At 41.1% G+C, this 22,865-nt stretch overlaps 1 protein-coding gene across 2 annotated transcripts in view; it reads left to right on the top strand.

Moving 5' to 3' along the window:
- The window catches only part of LOC134213625 (zinc finger protein Xfin-like), a 54,517-nt gene extending 45,252 nt beyond the window's left edge, over window positions 1-9,265 (top strand). Inside the window, exons 3-6 of one of the 2 annotated variants that reach the window (XM_062692855.1) lie at window positions 5,602-6,543; window positions 6,611-7,063; window positions 7,381-7,938; window positions 8,290-9,265. In XM_062692855.1, coding sequence (XP_062548839.1) covers window positions 5,602-6,543; window positions 6,611-7,063; window positions 7,381-7,938; window positions 8,290-8,952 — 2,616 coding nt within the window. In that variant the 3' untranslated portion in view covers window positions 8,953-9,265. The remainder of the gene's footprint in view (window positions 1-5,601; window positions 6,544-6,610; window positions 7,064-7,380; window positions 7,939-8,289) is intronic. The other variant, XM_062692856.1, reaches the window with a different exon arrangement.
- Window positions 9,266-22,865: the final 13,600 nt, after the last annotated feature.

The following is a 22,865-nucleotide window of genomic DNA, read 5'->3' as shown; positions in this document are numbered from 1 at the left end:
GGACATGATTAATAATGATGCAGCTTGGGGCTATTCTCACGGACAGATTTGAAGATAAGCGGTTGATAATCGATAAACATATAGACGCTATCTTTTCACTTCCGAGAATCACGAAGAACAGTTCGATTGAACTCCGGAAGCTAGTAGACAGTTGCGTAAAAAACGTCCAAGACCTGTAAAATTTGGGACTGGAAGTTGACGGCTTGGGGGGAGGGATGCTGATAAATCAGCTGGCTTCGAAAATGGATCGAGACACTTGCAAAGTGTGGGACACTAAGCAAGATGTAGGGTATGCGAACACCACCGAAAAATCCACCGGAAACCCGTGTTCGTGCATTAGCTGCCATAGCTGGTCCCGATCGATTGTATCATATGCGGCTTTGAAGTCGATGAATAGATGATGTGTGGGCACGTTGTATTCGCGGCATTTCTGCAGTACTTGGCGAATGGCGAACACCTGGTCCGTGATAGAGCGTTTGCCCATAAAACCCGCCTGGTACTGCCCCACGAACTTCCTTGCAATTGGTGCTAGTCGACGGCATAAAATTTGGGAGAGTACCTTGTAGGGGGCGTTCAGCAATGTGATTGCGCGGTAGTTGCTACATTCCAGCTTATCACCCTTTTTGTATGGGACACACGACACCTTCCATACACTCCTGCGGCTAAACTTCCTCCTCCCAAATCTTGGTAATGACCCAGTGCAGCGCTCTAGCTAGTGCCTCACCACCGTGTTTAAATAGCTCTCCTGGTAGTTGGTCGACCCCAGGGGCTTTGTTGTTCTTCAGCCGGCCAATCTCCTCCTGGATTTCCTGGAGATCCGAAGCCGGTAAAAATATGTCCTGCGCGCGTTCTCCCAGGTCCATCACTATACCGCCATCTTCGTCTGCCACATCGCCATTCAGGTGTTCTTCATAGTGCTGCCTCCACCTTTGGATCACCTCACGCTCGTTCGTAAGAAGGTTCCCGTTTATGTCCTTACACATATCAGGATGTGGCACGTGGCCCTTACGTGAACGGTTTAACTTCTCATACAACTTTCGTGTGTTATTAGCGCGGTACAGTTGCTCCGTCTCTTCACGGTCTCGATCTTCCTGCTGGCGCTTTTTCCTCCGGAAAATCGAGTTTTGTCTGTTCCGCGCCCGTTTATATCGTGCCTCGTTCGCCCTCGTGCGGTGTTGCAGCAATCTCGCCCATGCTGCATTCTTCTCTTCTACTAACTGCTCACATGCCGTCATACCAGTCGTTTCTCAGATCCGGGGGCACCGTGCCAAGTGCAGCAGTTGCGGTGCTATTAATGGCGGATCGAATATCTCTCCAGCCATCTTCAAGAGATGTTGCGCCTAGCTGCTCTTCCATTGGTAATGCCACTTCCAGCTGCTGCGCGTATTCTTGGGCTATCTTCCGTCTTGTAGCCGCCCAATATTAAGCCGCGGCATTCGACTTCGACGCGGCAGCTGCCATGCGAAGATTTTTATTAATTATATGTAATAATGAATTTGAAGTAACGTATGAAAACGTTATTGATGCTATGAACACTTTTATGTTACCTGGTTAACCGGTTCAGCAGACTATTGAATTTCACTTATCTCGGACATGCTAGTCTGCACATACACACCCAGTACGTGAAAGAATCCTGGAAAGTGATAGACTTAACATTGTAAGAACATCGTAATTGTATTTCAAACATAAAAGCGGCCAGGGCTACTGTGCAGCGTTGTTAAATATAACAGTGAAAACAAATTCTCAACTTGATTTCACATGTAAGCCATAGAACAGGGACATCTCGTACCAACCGTTCCGTTAGCATTATTAGGTGATGGTTGTTTAATCGTTGGGAGTGACTTAGCTAAGATGATTAATATAGTCATTCCTTGGTGTCGCGGGTCCTCAACGTCTTGAGATGGGGCACAGTTTTTAGCCTAGTGCCCTGGACTATACACTGATTAACAAAAGTATTCGTATGAATTCATGCAGATCAATATGGAAACATGACAATGGCTTATATGTCCACCAGTGTACATACAAGCCTAGGTTCAAGCGCCATTACTCGCCCTCTGGAACGAAAAAAAAAAGAAAAGAAACTAACCATAGCGATGAAAAAATAATTGAAGCCCTATAAATCGATAACAATATAACAATTTTACTTACAACAGTTCCATATTTTCCGTGCCTGTTCTGTTATCTCGATTATCTCCGTCAAAACACAACTTATTTTCAACACACTTGCATTGATTATAACTTATAGGGAAAGGGTCAATATGCCCTAGCCAAGCGAAATGGCTTTATTGTCTTGATTGTAAGCATTTTAATTTTTTTTTACCTTATGCTAGATTTAAACAACGTACACACTTAAAATAAATCGCAGGTTTTTGTAAAATTTCACCGAAATCTCAACAGCAGAACTGTTCGGCAAATAAGCATGAATTGCACGAGTTGCACCAACTGTACAAAAATGCAGATATCGGCAGGCTGCTACAATGCGGCAGAATGCAATGGGCTGGATATGTAGTGCGTGTGCCGGAAGAGAGAGCAGCAAAAGTGATGTTTAGCAAAGGAACTGGAAGAGGACGTCGGCTCCGGGGTAAACCCCGCACACGCTGGCTGTGTGCAATCGAGGAAGATGTGCTTCAGGCCTCAGGGGGACTAGCGATTGGCGAACTGGTATACTTATTACATTACATTCGGTTTTGCTCCGGCAACTCCGGTACGACCATCATAGGTAGGAGTAGGATTATGAAAGTATAGCGTATGTAAATATATGTGGGTGAATTTTTTTTATTAAATTTATTTATATATGTTGTGTACGACCCGCGTGCTTTCTTCGCTAACGTAGTACTACACTGGAGCAAGCTCTCGAAATTAAAAAAAAATATTCAGAACACCGTTTCACATAAGTCTACAATAAACATGTTGTATAATAAAAGATGATTTCTGGGGTAACATAAGTTATGAGGTTAAACATTTAGCCAAATAAAATGTAAATAGGATACTGTTAGGTCCATTTTTTGAGCATATTTTTAGTATAAACGTAGGGGGAATGACGGCTTTGGCAGGTTTTGTTCTATCATTGTCAGGGGTTTTTTTTATGACTGATTATGCTCAAATTTGGCCTAAACATTCTTAGCATATCGAAGAATATTGTGGCCAAATTTCATAAAATTTGGTCGACAAAAACCCCCTTGCCAATAATAGAACAAAACCTGCCAAAGCCGTATTTTCCCCTATTTAAATATTACAAAACATTCTAAGCGATTTTATTGTCACCTTAAGAGTGAAGCGTTTTGAATGTAATGAAAATTTTTGATACCTTTTATTTAAATTACACGGTCGTTTTGCGCTAAAAAAAGTCGAAATCGACATTTCTCGCGACATATATTTAGATTACAGATATGCTGATTCGAGTTAAAGAGCATATCAGTAATGTAGATTTTGTCAAATTTCTAAAATGGTTAAATTCAACAACACAAAAAAATAACCGGAAAGAGCGATTGCATTCCAATGTCTGAACAGGAGGAACGGGTTGATTATTGAAAAACAAATGGCAATCTATATATCTTCTCGTCGCACATCATTACAAATTTCGGAGGTGCTCAAATGGTTCTCTGGATAAGAACTAAACATGATAATTGTATACGAAAATTATTTTATGCTTTTAGTGGAATGTATTTACTTGTCATAAAACGAGCTTGTAAAATTCCTTTTAAGGTCACTTCTGACGGAATCCAACCTTCAAAGTACTCGCGTTTTCAAGGGCACACCATTCGATACGGAAGCAACGCACAACTGTAATTTTCATTTTTCATCTTTGCTGCGTCTCAGCATGCGTGAAAAAATAAAAATGACAGCCGTGCGCTGCTTCCGTATCGAATGGTGTGCCCTTGAAAACGCGAGTACCCCGAAAACTGGATTCCGTCAGGAGTGACCTTAATTCCACCGCTTAACAGTAAGGTCGTCTTCAGTGTCCCGTATTTGAATCGACTAGTCCGGCACTAAGATGGAAAATGGAACAGTTCCCCTATATATTAAAAGATGAAAAGGATAACAGTAAATTATACTTAAAAAATAAACTCTTGTAAGGAAGAGTTCTTTATTGCAATCAAGAAAACAAACCTTAATCTGCTGCATAAGTCATGGGATATCAAACTGGGGCTTCACTCATTTATACACTTCCTTAATTTTTTTTATCACAAATTACACAGTTATTCTTTTTGCCTTTCTCGTATGCTAAGTATACCTAAAGGCTATATGATCACTCCAAAACCAAACTTTAAAAAAAAAAAGGCTCGGAGACCCATAGTGTTATATACCAATCAACACAGCTCGACGAATTGAGGTGATGTCTGTTTGTGTGTATGTATGTATGTGTGTGTGTATGTGTACAAAATTTTGTAGACACACTTTTTGGAACTTAGCATTGGCCGCATTACTCGTAACAAGTTCCCTTCAACTGAGAATCCTGTCCCATTGTTTGCTTTTGAAAATTGGACTATGGGATCAAAAGTTATGGCCAAAATACTATTTTTTATGCGCAAAACACGCTAAAAAACACTCAGTCATATTTTTTAGTTTTTTTTTGCACGAGAAAGGCATCAACACCGCTAGGCAAAAAAAGCAGCCAGATCTACGCGGTTTATACTATCGTATGCCGCCTTGAAATCGATCTGGAGTGTAAAAAAAATACTACTAACGCATTTTAATATCTTACAACTCTAAGCAAGTGAAGAATATTACTTTTCTAAATAATGTCTTTACTCATGTAATACGAGCTTGGTCATATTTGAACATGCTGCAATAGTGTCCGGTACTAGGGCCTAGGGGACACTTTTCTGAATTTTGAAATTTTCCACCAAAATTAATCATCAAATTACATCGTCTAAAACCGTGTTCCAATACTCAAATGGACGGGGTTTTTCCAAATCGCACCAAGCGCCAACAGAAAACTACCCATTTTGCTTTTTAATTGATTTAATTTATCACAAATAGTATCGAATAATTCTCAACCTCATTATAGTGAATATCCTTCAACAAATGTACGTATGAATTGTTATTAAATGATTTCCATTTTCTTTTTACGAACAAAATACCAGTCAAACAGCCGCTTGGTGTGGTTTGGCTGAACCCCGACCAAATATGGTTCGAATGAATCATCATTAATCATATTTTGTATGGTATCAGTAAACTTAATCCGAATGATTAGGGAGTTTTTTTTTGTCAAAGGGCTTGTGTGTCCGGCACTAAAGGATCTCCCTCTAATTATTAATTTGGTTGAAGCAAAACTAGTGTATAGAATCGATCATTTCGTTAAATTACGGATGGCATGAAGAACTTTTTTGCAAGCATAGGGAAATTTATTTTCACACTGTCATCATGAATGGAAATTATATCAAACTTCTACGGAATTCAAGAAATACGGAGGACATACGGATATCGGGAGAACACACTGGTAAGAATAATGGGAAAATTTTCCCATAAAGCTTGATTGGCGATTGGGATGAAAGACTTCAATGCAGCTCCAAGCAACGAACCCTTCTGTAGTGCCCTATGCTTCACAGACCATGACAAATCTTTATCAGTGCACCTTTTGAATCAACCATTTTCTAGGAAATCTCATCAAGCATGACCGGATCAGCCCCCCGATACTCGGAAACCGGCGACTGGGGTCGCTTTTCTGTTAGCGTAATACCAGAGGCTTCGCTGCTGGCCAGCACAAGCGCGCCAGCAGTGGGCAGCAACCCAAGTCAGCAGCAACGTTGCCAGCATTGCAAGAAGAAAATGAAGAAACCCTACAAGCATCGGAATGGCAAGTGCCTGGAACCGAAGAACAAATCATCATCACGACCAAAGTGCGCATATTGCCATCAGACATTCTCCAGTAGCAAAGGCATACCAAGCCATTTGCGAAACAGCTGTCGCGTGTATCGCCAGGTGTGCGAAGCGAAGGGAATAAATATCCCAGCTGCCGAACAATCTTCGTCTCCATATGACACCTCTTCCGTTCCCAGTGAGACTCCGGAACCGGCTAGAACCAAGGCTCCACAAGTCGTAGTCCCCCCAGTGCTTAACGCAAAGCCAGCTACTTCCGATCAAAAGTCAAAACCCAAACGTCCACAAACCACTGGAATCTGGAACATTGTATGTCAGTATTGTAACAGAAAATTCCTGAAGAAAAGTGCCCTCAACAGGCACCTCCAAAAGCAGTGTTTAGTGTGGATCCGCAGACGTACCGAGAGACTTTCCGCTAAGAATGTGACTACAAGTGTACCGCTACCACTACCCGCACCATCATCTTCTTCGCTGGACGATAAAAGTGCCATCGTTAAGGATCCAATAGCACAGGTGAACCAGCGGCCTGTTGTCATTGTGGAACAGTTAACCAAATGCGTCTACTGTCAGCAGAGTGTCAGCAAGAAAACCCGTTTCCTTCATCATAATGGTCGGTGCGTGCTGGGTCGAGTAAACGCCGATCATCAGTGTCCTCATTGTCCGAAAGCATTCGTGACTCGTAATCTCCTGCTAAAACATCGGTGTGATCTTGTACAGAAGGTAGGTTCAATACAAAATTCATATGAAAAGTACATCTTTAGTATATGTATTTTTAAAACTTTTTCAGAAACAGAAAAATAGTACAAAAGAGCCAGTGAAGACCATTAGCATGGAACCGGAACGAAAGCAACGAAGGCTGGCCAAACTCACACCGAAGCAGATAGCACTAGTGAAGACGAAGACTCCAGTGAAGCACAACACAAGTAGAAAGGTTCTCGAATTTCAGCAGGAAACCCCAACGAGCATTGTGAAACGGGAGTTCTGTACACACTGTCGCCAACGCATCCGGGACTCCGACCGACAGAAACACGCCGAGAAGCGATGCTTCAACAACAATGAAGTCAGCTACAACTGTGGGTACTGCCGGAAGGGTTTTTCCGCTCGGGATTCCCTGATAGAGCATCAACGGATCTGTACCGTCCGGAAGCAGCACAAACAGGTCAAGTGTCAGTTCTGCGGATCGATGATCTCCAACCGGGGGAACCTGAAGAAGCATCAGAAGGCCTACTGCAAATCACTTGTAAGTACTGTGATAATTGATATTTCTTCTTATTATATCTAGTTCTTTAGTTCTTCACAGTGAAATCAAAACGTATTTTTTATTAAGCCGATACAAATATTAAAAATGATTATGATTTTTATGGTCAAAAATGGTAATTTGAGAGGCAACAATAAAACTTTCAAGAAATTTTGAGGATTTTCAAAACATTCTTTTACAATTTAGAGGTGTTTTATTATATTTTTTTATTTTTATTTTCCCCCTTAATCATATTCTGAGACCATTAGGGCATAATTTTTATTAAATATTCGTATCGGCCTTATTTTTTACATCGACAGTACAGTAACGGAAATTGTGCATTCCAGAAACAACCCGAAGATGTCAAATTGGAAAAAATAGAAAAACCGGATAAGACGGAAAAATCGCATAAGTTAGAAAAGCCACAAAAACTGGCTAAACCCATAAAGTCTGAGAAACCCCTTAAGTTGAAAAAAGTCAAAAATGAAGAGTTAGTCAAAAAGAAGAAAAAGATCAAAAGGGAAAAATCCAATCATTCGAAGAGCCCAGATGACGAAATGGAGAACATTCCTCTAAAACAGCGAAAACTGCACAAACCTCTAAAGTCCAACGTCGCCAGAGCAAAATCTTCGCTGATCGAAAGCAAAAAGCCGATGAGCAAACTAGCGAGTAGTAACAAGAAGTATCCTAGCTTTCCCTGCGAGTACTGTAAGCTCAAATTCGACACGGAGAGTCTGATACGGAAGCACCTTCAGCGATGTTCGGTGAAACGAGACGCCGCTGCGATCGTTTGTCAGCATTGCTCGCAGCGATTCTCCAGGCAAGGCAATTTGGATCGGCACTTGCGGTTGAAGTGCAAACTAATTAATCAGGATAATGTGAGTATGGTTTTTGGTGGGAACGAGGTATACTATGCAATGGATATTACTTCAATTTGTTTTAAATATCGGTCATGACCTCAAGACATCCAAGAGATTTATTTTAATGTGTGAAACACGAACTTATTCTTATATGTAATTTTGTATTTGACGACCAATTTTCTACCGCTATTTTATTTTTTCTTCTATAATAATTTCGCGTATTAAAAAATATAGATCCACAAAACACTCATCATAATAATTTATGTATAACATAAATAATAAAATAAATCAAAATTAATAATAAATTAGAGGTTGTGAATCATTAGGAGATTTACTGATTGTGTTTCTATTGCTCTTATATTTCTTCAGACTACTACTAATAAAAGCATCAACGAGTTGAAACGGCCGGATACCGCAAATTCTGTGAATTCAACACTCGAAGAAAATGAAGAACAAGAAGAGTCAATGACAGAGCCAGCAGATCAAGAGCAATTGGACCTTCCAAGTGAAACTAATGTAGGAAGATTCACCGAACCTTCCAAGGAAAGCTGCCCAGAACCAGTCAGACCAAGCACCCCAAGTACATCTGAGCAGACAGTACAATCCCCAGTAGAAATTCCTGCCGACCAACCACAGGATTCTCCCATGCTACACGAAGCTGTTGACGAAGTTCCAGAACCGGTTCAGGAGGAAATAATTCTGCAAGATGATCAGTTGCCTACGTCGGAGGACGATATGGAAGAAGTGGACGAGGATGTCATGAATGAAACAGATCCACCGGCGGAGGAATCTGTTGAGCAACCATCGGAAGTTCCTCCTGACGAGCACCCGCAAACGGACAACAATAACGCTGAGCGAGAAAAGTCGTCAACTCCGGAAGTGAGGCTGCCCCAATCTGTGACAGATGATGAAGAAACGACGGTGATTGACAGTCATGACTATTCGCATCGTACGGCAGAAGACGTCTTGTCGGATTTTGAACAGGAACCGGCATCGATGGAACCTATGCAGGTGGACCATTCGGTAGGCTAAACCGTACATCGTTGCGGACGAAACTGATTTTACGAGACTTGCTTGCATTTGTATGTATGTATGGAATTGTTTGGAAATTGTACATAGTGTCACCCTTGGAACGGCATTGTTGAGGAATGTTTGATTGTGAATAGACTAGATATACTAAGTGTAATCCGCTCCCGATTCTGGAGGCGTTTATTCGGCAACATACCAAGTATTGAACCAATTGTTAAACGAACACAGTTTAATGTCACATAGCATTAAAACAGGGAGGTACCTAATACAAATAAAATAGCGATATCGGATGAAGTAATCCAATGTCGAAAATCTAGTGGCAAAGAGTGAAATTTTCAAAAGAAAGAAAATATCCATTCTCTGATTGAATAGGGACGACAATTTAAAATTTACTGATTTCCAATATATTTTTAGATCTAGGGACAAAATACGCATATTTTTAAAACTGCTAAATCTTCATGTGGTGGTAGCAGATTGCATTATTCATCTTGGTCTCTGGCTACCCCGTCTATTTCCACCGGAAAGTATTTCTTATCTCATTTTTTTTACGAATTTTTCCTCCTATTTTCTCTCTTTTACACAAAAAATACCACCGCATGGTACCGTGGAGGCACCATATTTGACGCAGTTCAGAAAATTTTAAAAAGAATCATTATTTAAAACAAAATTCCAATATGGATTCGCTTAATATTCTGCATAACGAGCTTTCTACTATTATAGAATGTGTAAAAATAATGAAACTTCGAAATATAAGTTTATTTCTTAGTTTTTAATCTGTTGTTATGTAGTACTTGAGGTGCTCAACTTGACGCACTAATTTTACTATGTTCCTTATTTGACGCAAAGTTGTTCCTAATTTGACGCACTTCAAAACTATGTTAAAACTCAATCAATTAAATGCCTTTTTTTATTATTATATAAAGACAGTGTAATAGAACTTGGTACGATATAAAATAACAAGTTAATTAATTATACAAAGAGGCATTTTTTTTTATCAGTTGTTCTGCAGGTTATATGCTCTGTGGCATGTAAGTGTTTTGTTAGTTTCATGAACCCTGCACATCATTCAAAATGCTTCTCATTTAGGTGTAAGAATCGTGTCAAAATATATATTTACGGGAGGATTAACTTTCACATTTCATTACATAACCAGCCTACCATAGTCTGTTGTATTTGTAATAAAAAAATTACTTTCTTTGGTAATCTGCAATTTTGAATCTATAAACTGAGAAGTTCGTATAGCTTCTGTCTAAACTGAGAAGGATACAGAAAACGCAACTTGTATATGAACGCTTTCAGAACCACATTGAAGCTACCAATCTGCAAGTGTTACGTGACCGGCAGATATATCTCAAAAAATATGAGCTGCCCGTCTTATACATTTTTTCAATAAACTATTAACATAAACTGAAGCTTATATGAGAAAGGCAGCCATATTTTTGTTTGATTTCATATTCAGGGTTGCACGACTAGTAGCGACAGAGTAACAAATTGAAAATATGTTAATTTGTTTTGGCTTGTTATAATTTCGTACAAAGAAAGTAAATTGAATCATATGATACTAATTTATTATAAAATATTGTTTTCTCGCAAGAATTCTAAAACTAGCGTATGAAAACTGTATAATTACCAAATACCGGTAAGAAACGCGTCAAATAAACGCATCAAAATCGAAGGCAGCATAAGGCATACTATCATGGGCTGGACACTCAGTGGAATGATCCAATGTTGACTAATATTTAAAGTAGTTGAGAGTTAGTTAAAACTTAATGAATACATATTGCTTTTCCTATGACTAGGTTGAGGTTTATTAGCACTGCCTTGTCTATTCGTATGATAAGATTAATTAGGAACATCACAATGCATTGTGAGCCAAATTTGACGCAGAACATTTTGGGTTAAAAAATGCGTTCGAATGTTGGAATGTTCAACGTAAAAGGTAAAGCTTACTAATAATGCTCAGCTGTTTGTAGGTAGGGGTAAAAGATTCTCACAAAAGTTATTTTGCGTGAAAAAATGATCATTCGATCCTTAGCATTGTGGCTAAGAAAGAAAAAAATTGACGCATTATGAGTATGACTTCCATATATTTTATTCGGGTATGTTGATTTTTCATCAATAATATGCTTTTTATGCCATATATGCAAAGAAGAAGCGCAAATAAATCCATCTAGCTTGATTCGTTGATATATTTTTGGCGAAAATAGGTTTTCTGCATCATTTGATTTGAGAGTGCGCCAAGTTTGGACCTGCGTCAAATATGGTGCTTCCATTCATTTTTTTTTTCATTTATTTAGTTAACATCTAAACAGATAACACTGAATCAACAATTTGACGCCACAATACACGGTTCGAGGCCGCATCTCTCCATCCTCGGATAAGCCCCACGCTCGCCAAGTCGTTCTGCACCTGGTCTGCCCATCTCGCTCGCTGCGCTCCACGCCGTCTCGTACCTGCCGGATCGGAAGCGAACACCATCTTTGCAGGGTTGCTGTCCGGCATTCTTGCAACATGTCCTGCCCATCGTACCCTTCCGGCTTTAGCTACCTTCTGGATACTGGGTTCGCCGTAGAGTTGGGCAAGCTCATGGTTCATTCTTCGCCGCCACACACCGTCTTCTTGCACACCGCCAAAGATGGTCCTAAGCACCCGTCTCTCGAATACTCCGAGTGCTTGCAAGTCCTCCTCGAGCATTGTCCATGTTTCATGTCCGTAGAGGACAACCGGTCTTATAAGCGTCTTGTACATGACACATTTGGTGCGGTGGCGAATCTTTTTCGACCGCAGTTTCTTCTGGAGCCCGTAGTAGGCCCGACTTCCACAGATGATGCGCCTTCGTATTTCACGACTAACGTTGTTGTCAGCCGTTAGCGAGGATCCGAGGTAGACGAATTCCTCAACCACCTCGAAGGTATCCCCGTCTATCGTAACACTGCTTCCCAGGCGGGCCCTGTCGCGCTCGGTTCCGCCCACAAGCATGTACTTTGTCTTTGACGCATTCACCACCAGTCCAACTTTTGTTGCTTCACGTTTCAGGCGGGTGTACAGTTCTGCCACCTTTGCAAATGTTCGGCCGACAATGTCCATGTCATCCGCGAAGCAAATAAATTGGCTGAATCTGTTGAAAATCGTACCCCGGCTGTTACACCCGGCTCTCCGCATGACACCTTCTAGCGCAATGTTGAACAACAGGCACGAAAGTCCATCACCTTGTCTTAGTCCCCGGCGCGATTCGAACGAACTGGAGTGTTCGCCCGAAATCTTCACACAGTTTTGCACACCATCCACCGTTGCTTTGATCAGTCTGGTAAGCTTCGCAGGAAGCTGTTCTCGTCCATAATTTTCCATAGCTCTACGCGGTCTATACTGTCGTATGCCGCCTTGAAATCAACGAACAGATGGTGCGTTGGGACCTGGTATTCACGGCATTTTTGAAGGATTTGCCGTACAGTAAAGATCTGGTCCGTTGTCGAGCGGCCGTCAACGAAGCCGGCTTGATAACTTCCCACGAACTCGTTCACTAATGGTGACAGACGACGGAAGATGATCTGGGATATCACTTTGTAGGCGGCATTAAGGATGGTGATCGCTCGAAAGTTCTCACACTCCAGTTTGTCGCCTTTCTTGTAGATAGAGCATATAACCCCTTCCTTCCACTCCTCCGGTAGCTGTTCGGTTTCCCAGATTCTGACTATCAGTTTGTGCAGGCAAGTGGCCAGCTTTTCCGGGCCCATCTTGATGAGCTCAGCTCCGATACCATCCTTACCAGCTGCTTTATTGGTCTTTAGCTGTTGAATGGCATCCTTAACTTCCCTCAAGGTGGGGGCTGGTTGGCTTCCATCGTCCGCTGAACTGACGTAGTCATCTCCTCCGCTGCCTTGACTTTCACTGCATGTACTCTCAGCACCATTCAGATGTTCCTCGTAGTGCTGCTTCCACCTTTCGATCACCACACGTTCGTCCGTCAAGATGCTCCCATCCTTATCCCGGCACATTTCGGCTCGCGGCACGAAGCCTTTGCGGGGTGCGTTGAGCTTCTGATAGAACTTGCGTGTATCTTGAGAACGGCACAGCTGTTCCATCTCCTCGCACTCCGCTTCTTCCAGGCGGCGTTTCTTCGGGTCTGCTGTCTCCGCTTCCGTCTATAACGTTCCACGTTCTGCCGGGTACCTTGCTGCAGCGCGACCGCCCGCGCTGCGTCCTTCTCCTCCAGAATCTGTCTGCACTCTTCGTCGAACCAATCGTTCCGTCGACTTCGACCCATATACCCGACGTCGTTCTCCGCTGCGTCGTCAATGGCTGCTTTGACTGTATTCCAGCAGTCCTCGAGAGGGGCCCCATCGAGCTCACCCTCTTCCGGCAACGCTGCCTCGAGATGCTGTGCGTATGCAGTGGCGACATCAGGTTGCTTCAGTCGCTCTAGGTCGTACCGCGGCGGTCGTCGGTACCGAACATTGTTGATGACGGATAGTTTTGGACGCAGTTTAACCATCACCAGATAGTGGTCAGAGTCGATGTTAGCGCCACGATATGTCCTGACGTCGATAATGTCGGAGAAGTGCCGTCCATCAATCAGAACGTGGTCGATTTGTGATTCTGTATGCAGTGGTGATCTCCAGGTGTACCGATACGGGAGGCCGTGTTGGAAGTAGGTGCTGCGAATGGCCATATTCTTGGAGGCGGCGAAATCAATTAGTCGTAGGCCGTTTTCGTTCGTCAGCCGGTGAGCGCTGAACTTTCCAATAGTCGGTCTAAACTCCTCCTCTTGGCCAACCTGAGCGTTCAAATCTCCTATGATGATTTTGACGTCGTGGCTTGGGCAGCTGTCGTACTCACGTTCCAGCTGCGCGTAGAATGCGTCCTTATCATCATCAGTGCTTCCGGAGTGTGGGCTATGGACGTTGATTATGCTGAAGTTGAAGAACCGGCCTTTGATCCTCAACTTGCACATTCTTTCATTGATCGGCCACCACCCGATCACGCGCCTTTGCATATCGCCCATCACTATGAAAGCTGTTCCCAGCTCGTGTGTGTTGCCGCAGCTCTGGTAGATGGTATGATTACCTCTAAACGTTCGCACCATTGATCCCTTCCAACAAACCTCCTGCAGCGCTACGATGCCGAATCCACGGTCCTTGAGCACATCGGCGAGTATGCGTGTGCTCCCGATGAAGTTGAGAGATTTGCAGTTCCACGAACCGAGTTTCCAATCGCTAGTCCTTTTTCGTCGCAGTGGTCTTCGCCGATGGTTCCGGTCCGTACTCTCTTGTTGATTGTTCGTTGCTTATGATTTTTAAAGGCTGGCTTGCAGGGCCCCTAAATTTCAGGAAGACCATTCCTCCTTATTTCCGGTGGACCATGGTGCACAGTTTCACTTAGAGTCCCTCGCTGGCACTCGGACGATGATCAGCCGCCCTAACATGGAGAACAGACGCTGTTGTGAGCCGATCCTGACATGGAGAACAGACGCTCAATAAGATTTGCACCTCCGGAGAGGAGCAAACCCCCCCCTTCCCTGTCAGCATACGACCATAGTTCCCACCGGGGTTGGTTACCCGATCTTCCCTAAGGTTGCTCGTATCCCGGCCAGCACCGCGGGGAGGTAGGGATAGGAGTTGCTGGGTAAGAGGCTAAGGACCGCGAGATGGGGTCTATTTTATTCCTTCAGGTACGCGAAGTACCAATGGTACTCTTTACCCAGCATTTGCCGTGCCGTGGTGCTTCCACGGTATTCAAATAATTCATGCTATCATTCAGTATTTTCGATTATTATTCTAATGCAATCTATTGGCGTAACTAAGTCAGATTTTTTTTTTTTTTTGGAAAAGATGTTTAATTTTGATATACTCGATTAAGTTGAAAACCGGAATACGGGACTAGCGAAGTTGGATTTTTCTCGCATTCCGTACGTTAAACCTAACTTCGCTAGTGGCGCGCTAGTCTAATTAGGGCCTAATTAGACTAGCGCACTACTAGCGAAGTTAGGTTTAACTTACGGATTGCTAGAAAAATCCAACTTCGATAATCCCTCATTTCGGTTTTCAGCTTGACTAGCAATACACATAATTAGGTTTGCCATTTTTTTTAAAGGAGTTTTTATGAGATATTGCGAAAAGAGATTCGGCTGCCGGTGGGACTTGAACCCACACTATTCCATTAAGTACACGGACGTATTACCAATTATACAACAGCTGCCCTTGCGAGAAGTTTTTCCATAACCAGCTATTTAATAACGATGGAATATCAGTCAATTTCCCTGCATCCATCGAATCTGCTTTGGCAATATTTCACACCCTTTTCTCTCTACCCATCTACATTTTTATCGCTTTCCTAAAATCCACAAAATTATAACACCGCTAATTTAAACAAAGATTTAACTCAAAGACCCAAATCTTCGTTTCTGATCAAAATATGTATTCATTATTTTCCAAAATGGATTTAAGTGCATTTTGGGCAATAAAAACATTCGATTCGTAATTTAATCAATTTTACATTTTTAATTTTTAGAATATTCTTTAAAACTAGAATATTGTAATTTTCAAAGTTTTGGATCTTATTTTTCGTGTAACAAGTTAGACTGCTTTCCATTGCTTTGTTTATGATGGGATGAATATCGAAGCCATGAGCTGAATTCCAGGAGCAGTTCCCCTACATGCATTCAAAAGAATGAATATTTCTATAATCGATTCTATGGAAAATATTTATGATGTCACTTAAAACTGAAATCAAACTGATCTAGTAACAACGCAAACTGGATATGGGAAAGATCTACTTATTTTTTGCATCTCACACACACCAAGAACTAAAATCAAATAATTCTGTTAGAATGCGACTGAGGAATAGGCATTAAAGATTAAATCATTTCCTTATCTCAACTCTATTAAAAACTTTGAAAAATTTTGAGTATAACTTGACGAAACTTTTTTTTCCCGGTCCATGTCCTGAATTCCCGAGTTTCCCTCTTTTTTATAGTGACTTCAATTTCCCGCCTTTTTCCCGTTATTCCCGGTTCGGTGGCCAATCTGCTTGCATTAATGGCCGCGTTTTGTCAGTTGCTATAGGGCCTTCCACGAAAGGCTGAATCACATAAGGCTGAACACGAAAGGCTGAAAAAGTAAAAATCTAACATGAGGCAGAAATAAAAAAAGGCTGAAACTCAAAAGGCTAAAAATCGTGAGAAACTAATTTCAGTAGAAAAATTCACATTTGACGTTAAAAGAGGCACAAACTTAAATAATCCGCAACCTTCTTGCAACTTCTTGTTGTTTTTCAATTTTTATACAGAATTATTTTTTTAGTCTACACAGCTTAAACAATTTTGAGGTAACATTTGAAAGAAACAAGACTTTATTACTATGTCTGAAACTTGATTATGCATATGTACAACATGTGATAGATTTAGTTCGGAAAAGGTATTGGAGGAACCCCACCGAAGGGGCAGTTACCCTCCAATACCTTTTCCGAACTAAATCTATCACATGTTGTACATATGCATAATCAAGTTTCAGACATAGTAATTAATTTCCACTCCGGGTGGCTTAATACCCGGCATATAGGCAATTAACTTTGAATGTACTGAAGACTTTATTGTTCTTGGTTCATAATTTTTCATTTTTTATTCTTTATTCTCCTCTCCTCTTCCTTCTCTTTTTTCTTCTATATTCTCTCTTAATTCTTACTACTTTTTCTTCTTCCTTCTTTTTTATTACATTTTTTTATTCCCTCCTTGTTCCTATTTCTTTCTTCTGCCTTCTTTGTTACTTCTTTCTTCTTCCTACTACTTTTTTTCGGTTTCTTCTTCATTTTTTTTGTTATTCTTCTCCCTTCTTCATTCATTCCTTTTGCTTTCTTATTTCTTTCTTCTTCCATTTACTTGTTTTTTCTTCTTCTTTCTTCCTTCTTTCAATACCTTGTTTTTCCTCCCTTTCTGTCTTCTTTCCTGCTTCCTTTTCCTGGTTTCTTCTTCCTTTTTCTCTATTATTTCTTTATTCTATCTCCTTCATCTTTTTTCCTTCCTTCAACCTTATTTCCTTTTCTTTTTTCGTCTCTACTTCTTTTTTCTTTTCTTCTTTCTTCCTTGTCCCTTGTTTCTTCATCTTTCTTTCTACTTTTGTCCTGTTTTCTTTTTCCTCCATTTACCTTTTTCCTTTTTCTTCTTTTTTCCTTATTCCTTTTCTGTTTTTCTTCATTCTTGTCCCTTCTTTTTACTTTCTTCTTCATTCTTCCATATTTATCCTTCCTTCTTCCTTGTTTATTCTTGCTTCATCATTATTTCTTCTTTCATCTTTATCCTACTTTTTCCTTTTACTTCCTTCAATCTTACACCTTTTTTCCTTCTTCTTTCTTTCGTCTTGACTCTCTTCTTCCATTTTGTTCCTCCTTTTTCCTTCTGTCTTCCTTCTTTCTTGTATCTTCTTACTTACTTGATACTTGATGGGCTACAGCTCTTCGATGAACCTACGCCGAATGGAGTATCCTTCTCCACTGGACTCGATCCTGGGCCAATCGCTTCCAGTCGCCCTGAACATTGAGCGCTCTCAGGTCCCCTTCAGGCCATTGTGTACGCGGCCTTCCACGGAGCCTGCGGCCTCTTCTGGGTTCTCTACTAAATATTATCTTCGCTTGACGTTCTTCCGGCATACGAACAACGTGATCAGCCCACCGTAATCTGCCGTGTTGTATAAGCTTAACAATATCCAGCCCTTTATACACCTGGTACAATTCGTGATTCATGCGACGCCGTAAGATACCGTTCTCCTATTTACCGCCGACTATGTCCGCAGCACCTTACGCTCAAACACTCCGAGAGCTCTCCGATCAACCTCCTTTAACGTCCATGTCTCATGGCCGTATAAAGCCACCGGAAGAATCAGAGTAGTATACAGCGCGAGTTTTGTTTTCGTTTGCAGACTACGGGACTTAAGCTGGTTACAAAGTCCGTAATAAGCCCTATTTGCAGCTGCAATACGCCTTTTCACCTCGCGGGTAACATCATTATCGCACGTCACTATAGGGGTCACTATAGGGGAGACTGGGTAGACTTGATCCCCTTTTCTGATTTCCGATGTATCACAACCAAAAATGTTTATATACGCATTTTCCTCAGAGACTCTCTAAGAAATATAGTATTTAACTTTGCTGATGTATGACAGTCTTTAAATTATTGTTGTTATTGATACACAATCGATTTTTTGGAGTGCCATTTTTTGGAAATCGACTTTTAAAATATTCGGGGGAAATTGATCCCTCTCCAAGAACTTGCTTTGATAAAATTAGAAAGGTGCCCTCAGGTTTCTAAAATATTTTCCCTTCAAAATACGCGGAATTTTCGAATTGCTGTGCGTATACGTGAACGATTTTTGTTATTGAACTTGACAGCACATGCAATTTTAAAATTAGGGGAGACTTGATCCCCATTTTATGGTATCTACGTAATAAATATTTTTTCCTGACAACCCTTCATCAAATCTGTCAAATTTACAAAAAAATAGAAGCCTGAGAATAGATTTATATTTTTTTGAATTTTTTCGCCAAATTTTTGTATGGGTGACTAATGGGGGATCAAGTGTCCCCATATTGAGGCAATAACTTCAAATGCAAATATCCTAAAACTTTCATGGAATGTTAACATTTTCATCAGTACAGATCATTAAGCATATTTATGACTTTGTGCTGTGAAAAAAATGAAAGCATTTGGTCATTGTTATGAAAAGTTGTTCAAATTTTGCTTGGTCAATAAAAAAATCTTTAGGAAGGTCAAAACATGCAAACCGCCCTGCAGAATAAATAAGGTTGTCAATCCAAAAAATAACTCACCACATAAAGGTCATTTGTCTAGAGGATTAATACTAAAAAATACGCTAGAACAAAACTACTTTAGTCTTCGATAAAACAGGGGGTGATCAAGTCTCCCCGGGGATCAAGTCTACCCACCTTCCCCTAATGTTCCAAGATACACAAATTCTTCTACCACTTCAAATTTTTCACCATCCAGCACTATTTCGCTACCACCACCACTAATGAACCCACGTTGATTGCCAGCGACCATGTACTTCGTTTTGCTGGTATTGATCGTGAGTCCAATCCTCGCTGTCTCCTCTTAAAAGGCAAAAGCCTCTTCCACGGCACGGCGATCAATTCCGATAATATCGATATCGTCCGCAAATCCCAGGATCATATGCGATTTTGTGATAATGGTACCGCTTCTTTGCACACCAGCTCTCCTAATCGCTCCCTCGAGCGCTATATTGAACAGTAGGTTCGAGAGTGCATCACCCTGCTTTAATCCAAAATGAATACACCACTAGGTGTTACAATCTGCCAAATTCACGATTCAGCCATCTTGGATTTTAGTATGGGAGAGCCAGCTGGTTTGTTTATGTTTTGCATCGAAAATGAATTTTTTACCCCCGCCTTCTTCTCGTCCATAAATTGGACAGATTGAAACACCTAGCTGTGTATTCATCTTGCTTTAATCCATCTAAGGTAACAAATGACGTCGATATTTCATCCGCAACCCTTACACTTGATTTCGATCCGTCCAACGTTATACGAATCAGCCGTATCAGTTTCACCGGAAAACCATGTTCAAGCATAATTTGCCATAATTCATTCCGTTTCACTGAATCATACGCCGCCTTGAAATCAATAAACAGATGACGTGTCTGCAAGTTGTACTCCCGGAATGTATCAAGGATTTGTCTCAGGGTAAACATTTGATCCGTCGTTGATCGGCCCTCACGAAAACCCGCTTGGTATTCGCCGACGAAGGACTCTTCAAGCGGTCTCAATCAGAATCTGTTGAACAGAATATGGGACATAATTTTGTACGCCGAATTAAGGAGGGTTATTCCTCGGTAATTGGCGCACTCCAGTCTGTGCCCTTTCTTAAAGAGAGGGCAAATGAGGCCGTCCAACCAGCTAGAAGGCATTTCCTCGTCTTCCCATATTTTCGACATAATATGGTGCAGAACTTCATAAAGCTGCTCACTGGCATGTTTGAGAAGTTCAGCCGGGAGCTGGTCCTTCCCCGCAGCCTTATTGTTTTCAGCTCTTTAACAGCTTCTTATTTATTCTGTTCACCGATGCACCGTCACTTCCTCCATTCAACAAAGTCTCGAAGTGTTGCTTCCACCTGGCAGCCACTTCAGTTTTATCTGTCAGCAAATTCCCTTGTTGGTCGTTGCACATGACGGGAGATGGCGCTGTCTTTCTCCGCACGCCATTGACAGACTCATAAAACCTCCGCATATCGTTCTGCTCCATTTTTTCTGCGCCTCACTAATAACTTGTTCTTCGTACTCTTTTTCTTCCTGCGGTGGGTTCGTTTTTCGGCTGCTCTTGCTTCCTTGTACCGATCTCTATTCGATCGGGTACCTGACACCAACATCCGGCTTCTGGCAACGTTCTTCTCGTCTGTCACTCTCTGACACTCCACATCGAACCAACCCGTCCTGGGTCGCCTCTGCAGTGCCTACCACTTCTCGTGCTGTTGTGCTCACCGCTCCATGGATCGACTCCCATAGATCGTTGATGTTGTCGCTAACGTTGATTGCACTTATCCGTTCGTCGAGCTTCTGGCGGTACTCAGCCGATACTCCTTCCGTCGACAATCGCTGGATATTGTAACGCATCGTTCGCTGTGACCTTTCTGAAAATTGTTCGGTTTTCTACAAATTTGAACTAGCCCAGAGGATCATAGTTCAGATGCGTTACAGTTGTGCGTTGTCTTTATTTGAGAGGTTATGCAAAAGTGTCGGCGGCGGTGCCGCACACCTCAGGAATTGAGTTCAACAGAAATTAAATTGGCGTTGAGATTTGGTTTCGGGAGCTATGGATAAAAGATTAAATTTGATTAAGTACGTTTTAAATTGATTTTCGTTTTGTTGGATTTTATTCAGTTTAATTTGTTTGAAATTCGAATTTTATTGTAATATTTACATATTGAAATTGATTTGAATATCTGAATAGTTTAAAAAGTGTTTGATCTCCATATTTTTAAAATCGCATATGATATTTTATAAAATGGGTCTCCAGTAGGCATGCGAACAAAGGCGTAGGATTGCCAATCCGGCGATGGCAAGTTTGATTCTCGGTCCGGTCTAGGATGTTTTCGGGTTGGAAACACTCTCGACACCCTGGCCATAGTGTATCCATTGTACTTGCCACACAAGATACATACTCATGCAATAGCGGGCATAGAAAAGCATTAAATTAATAACTGAAGAAATGCTAATAGAATACTAAGTTGAAAAGCAGGCCAAGTTCCAGTTGGAATGTAAAGTCATAGTAGAAGAAGACGAAGATTTTATAAAATTTAGAAAAGTCTTCGTAGACTTCAAAGGGTGGGGGAGGGGTTTCGTAAAAGTCTACGAAAGTCTACTAGGGGGGACGGGGGGGTTTGAAAATGTGAAATTTCGGTCTACGTGGTTTGTGGACAGCCCCAGTACGGGGTTGTTACGGAGATCCTGAAATATTTTCCGCGCCAACTAAAATCAAATCCGCGCCATTTCCGCGCGGCATAAAATCCATTCCGCGCGATCCAGATCTAAATTCTAAGCAAATACACGTTAAGGCCCGATGCCCACGTAGCGTCTTTTCAACGCTGCGTGCACACGGCGTTAAACGAACGCATGTGTGCATCGGGAAAAAGCGGTAACGCAGCGTCGCCGCACCGATGCACACCTGCGTTTTTTCAACGCCACGTGCATGCAGCGTTGAAAAAACGCTACGTGGGCATCGGCCCTAAATGTCAATTTTTGTATAACAATTTATTGAACGTCTTCTCTTCAAGTTCATTTTTTTACAATATAACTGATTTCAAATATGATTTTAAACTGCAACATATGTTTGTATCAAAATGTTAATAGGATTAATAAAACCGCAGTAAGTATTACAACCCTTCTAAATGGTCTTATTCACCACTAGAAGTACTGAAACTAATGGAAAGGAAGCTTTTCTAAAAGTTCATGCAGAAATTTTTTGACCATTCTTACTGGAATTTTATTTAAAAACTCCAAGAACTCCTTAGAAATTCATCTTTCGTGTGCAGATTCATTCCAGAAATTTCTGCGGGTCATCCTCCAGAAATTTTCATGGAAATGTTTGCAGAAATCCAACTGCCCTTGAATCTGCTGAAGTGCAGAAGTCGCTAAAAATTATCTGTGGGATTTCCTCCGAGTATTCTTACAAAAATACCCCAGGGAAATTATTTTGTAATTCATTTGGGAATTTTGTCGTGAGTTCAAGTAAATTCTCCAAAAATAGCCTGCGGAAAATCTTCAGAGCTTACTTGCAGAAATCCCTTCATGAATTCCTACGGAAATCGCTTTAGAAATTCTTGCAGAAATTGATTGATGACTTCCTGCGGAAAAACTCCTGGTTCTATTTTTTAGAACTTATTAAAGAAATTTCTTTTCGATGATCACGCTATAACTCTTTTTGTAAATTCAAGGCGGCATTCTTTTCGATTTTCTATAGTCATTACTGCGGTCACCGCTCCAAGAAATTCCTCCAGAAACGTCTTCATATTTTTTTTTTGAGTTTTTAATGCTGCAGAAATCCTCTTTACGCTGTGGAAATTTATTTGCAAGGAATTTATACAGGGTCCTCGTGGAAACTTCTTTAGGAAGTTTCTTCATTTTCTGTTGGTATTCCTGTAAAATCGGAGTTAACCGAAAATATCATAAAAAAAACCGCCAGAAATAACTTTTGAGAATCATCTTCTAATTTTTGATCGACTTTCTGCGGAAGAACTTATTAAAATGAGGCATCTGCATTAAATCACAGAACATTTTTATGTTTTCAATTGTTGTATAAACCCTTATTCGTTCTAGATGAATGTTATAAAGGAAATATAAAATGTTCCAATATTATGAAAGAATTCCTGACGACTTTTGAAGAATGATATAATATAT

This window comes from Armigeres subalbatus, chromosome 2, assembly GCF_024139115.2.
Source record: "Armigeres subalbatus isolate Guangzhou_Male chromosome 2, GZ_Asu_2, whole genome shotgun sequence".
In the NCBI taxonomy this organism is placed as follows: Eukaryota; Metazoa; Arthropoda; class Insecta; order Diptera; family Culicidae; genus Armigeres; species Armigeres subalbatus.
The sequence above is the reverse complement of the archived record's forward strand: the minus strand, read 5'-3'. Positions and strand labels throughout refer to the sequence as shown.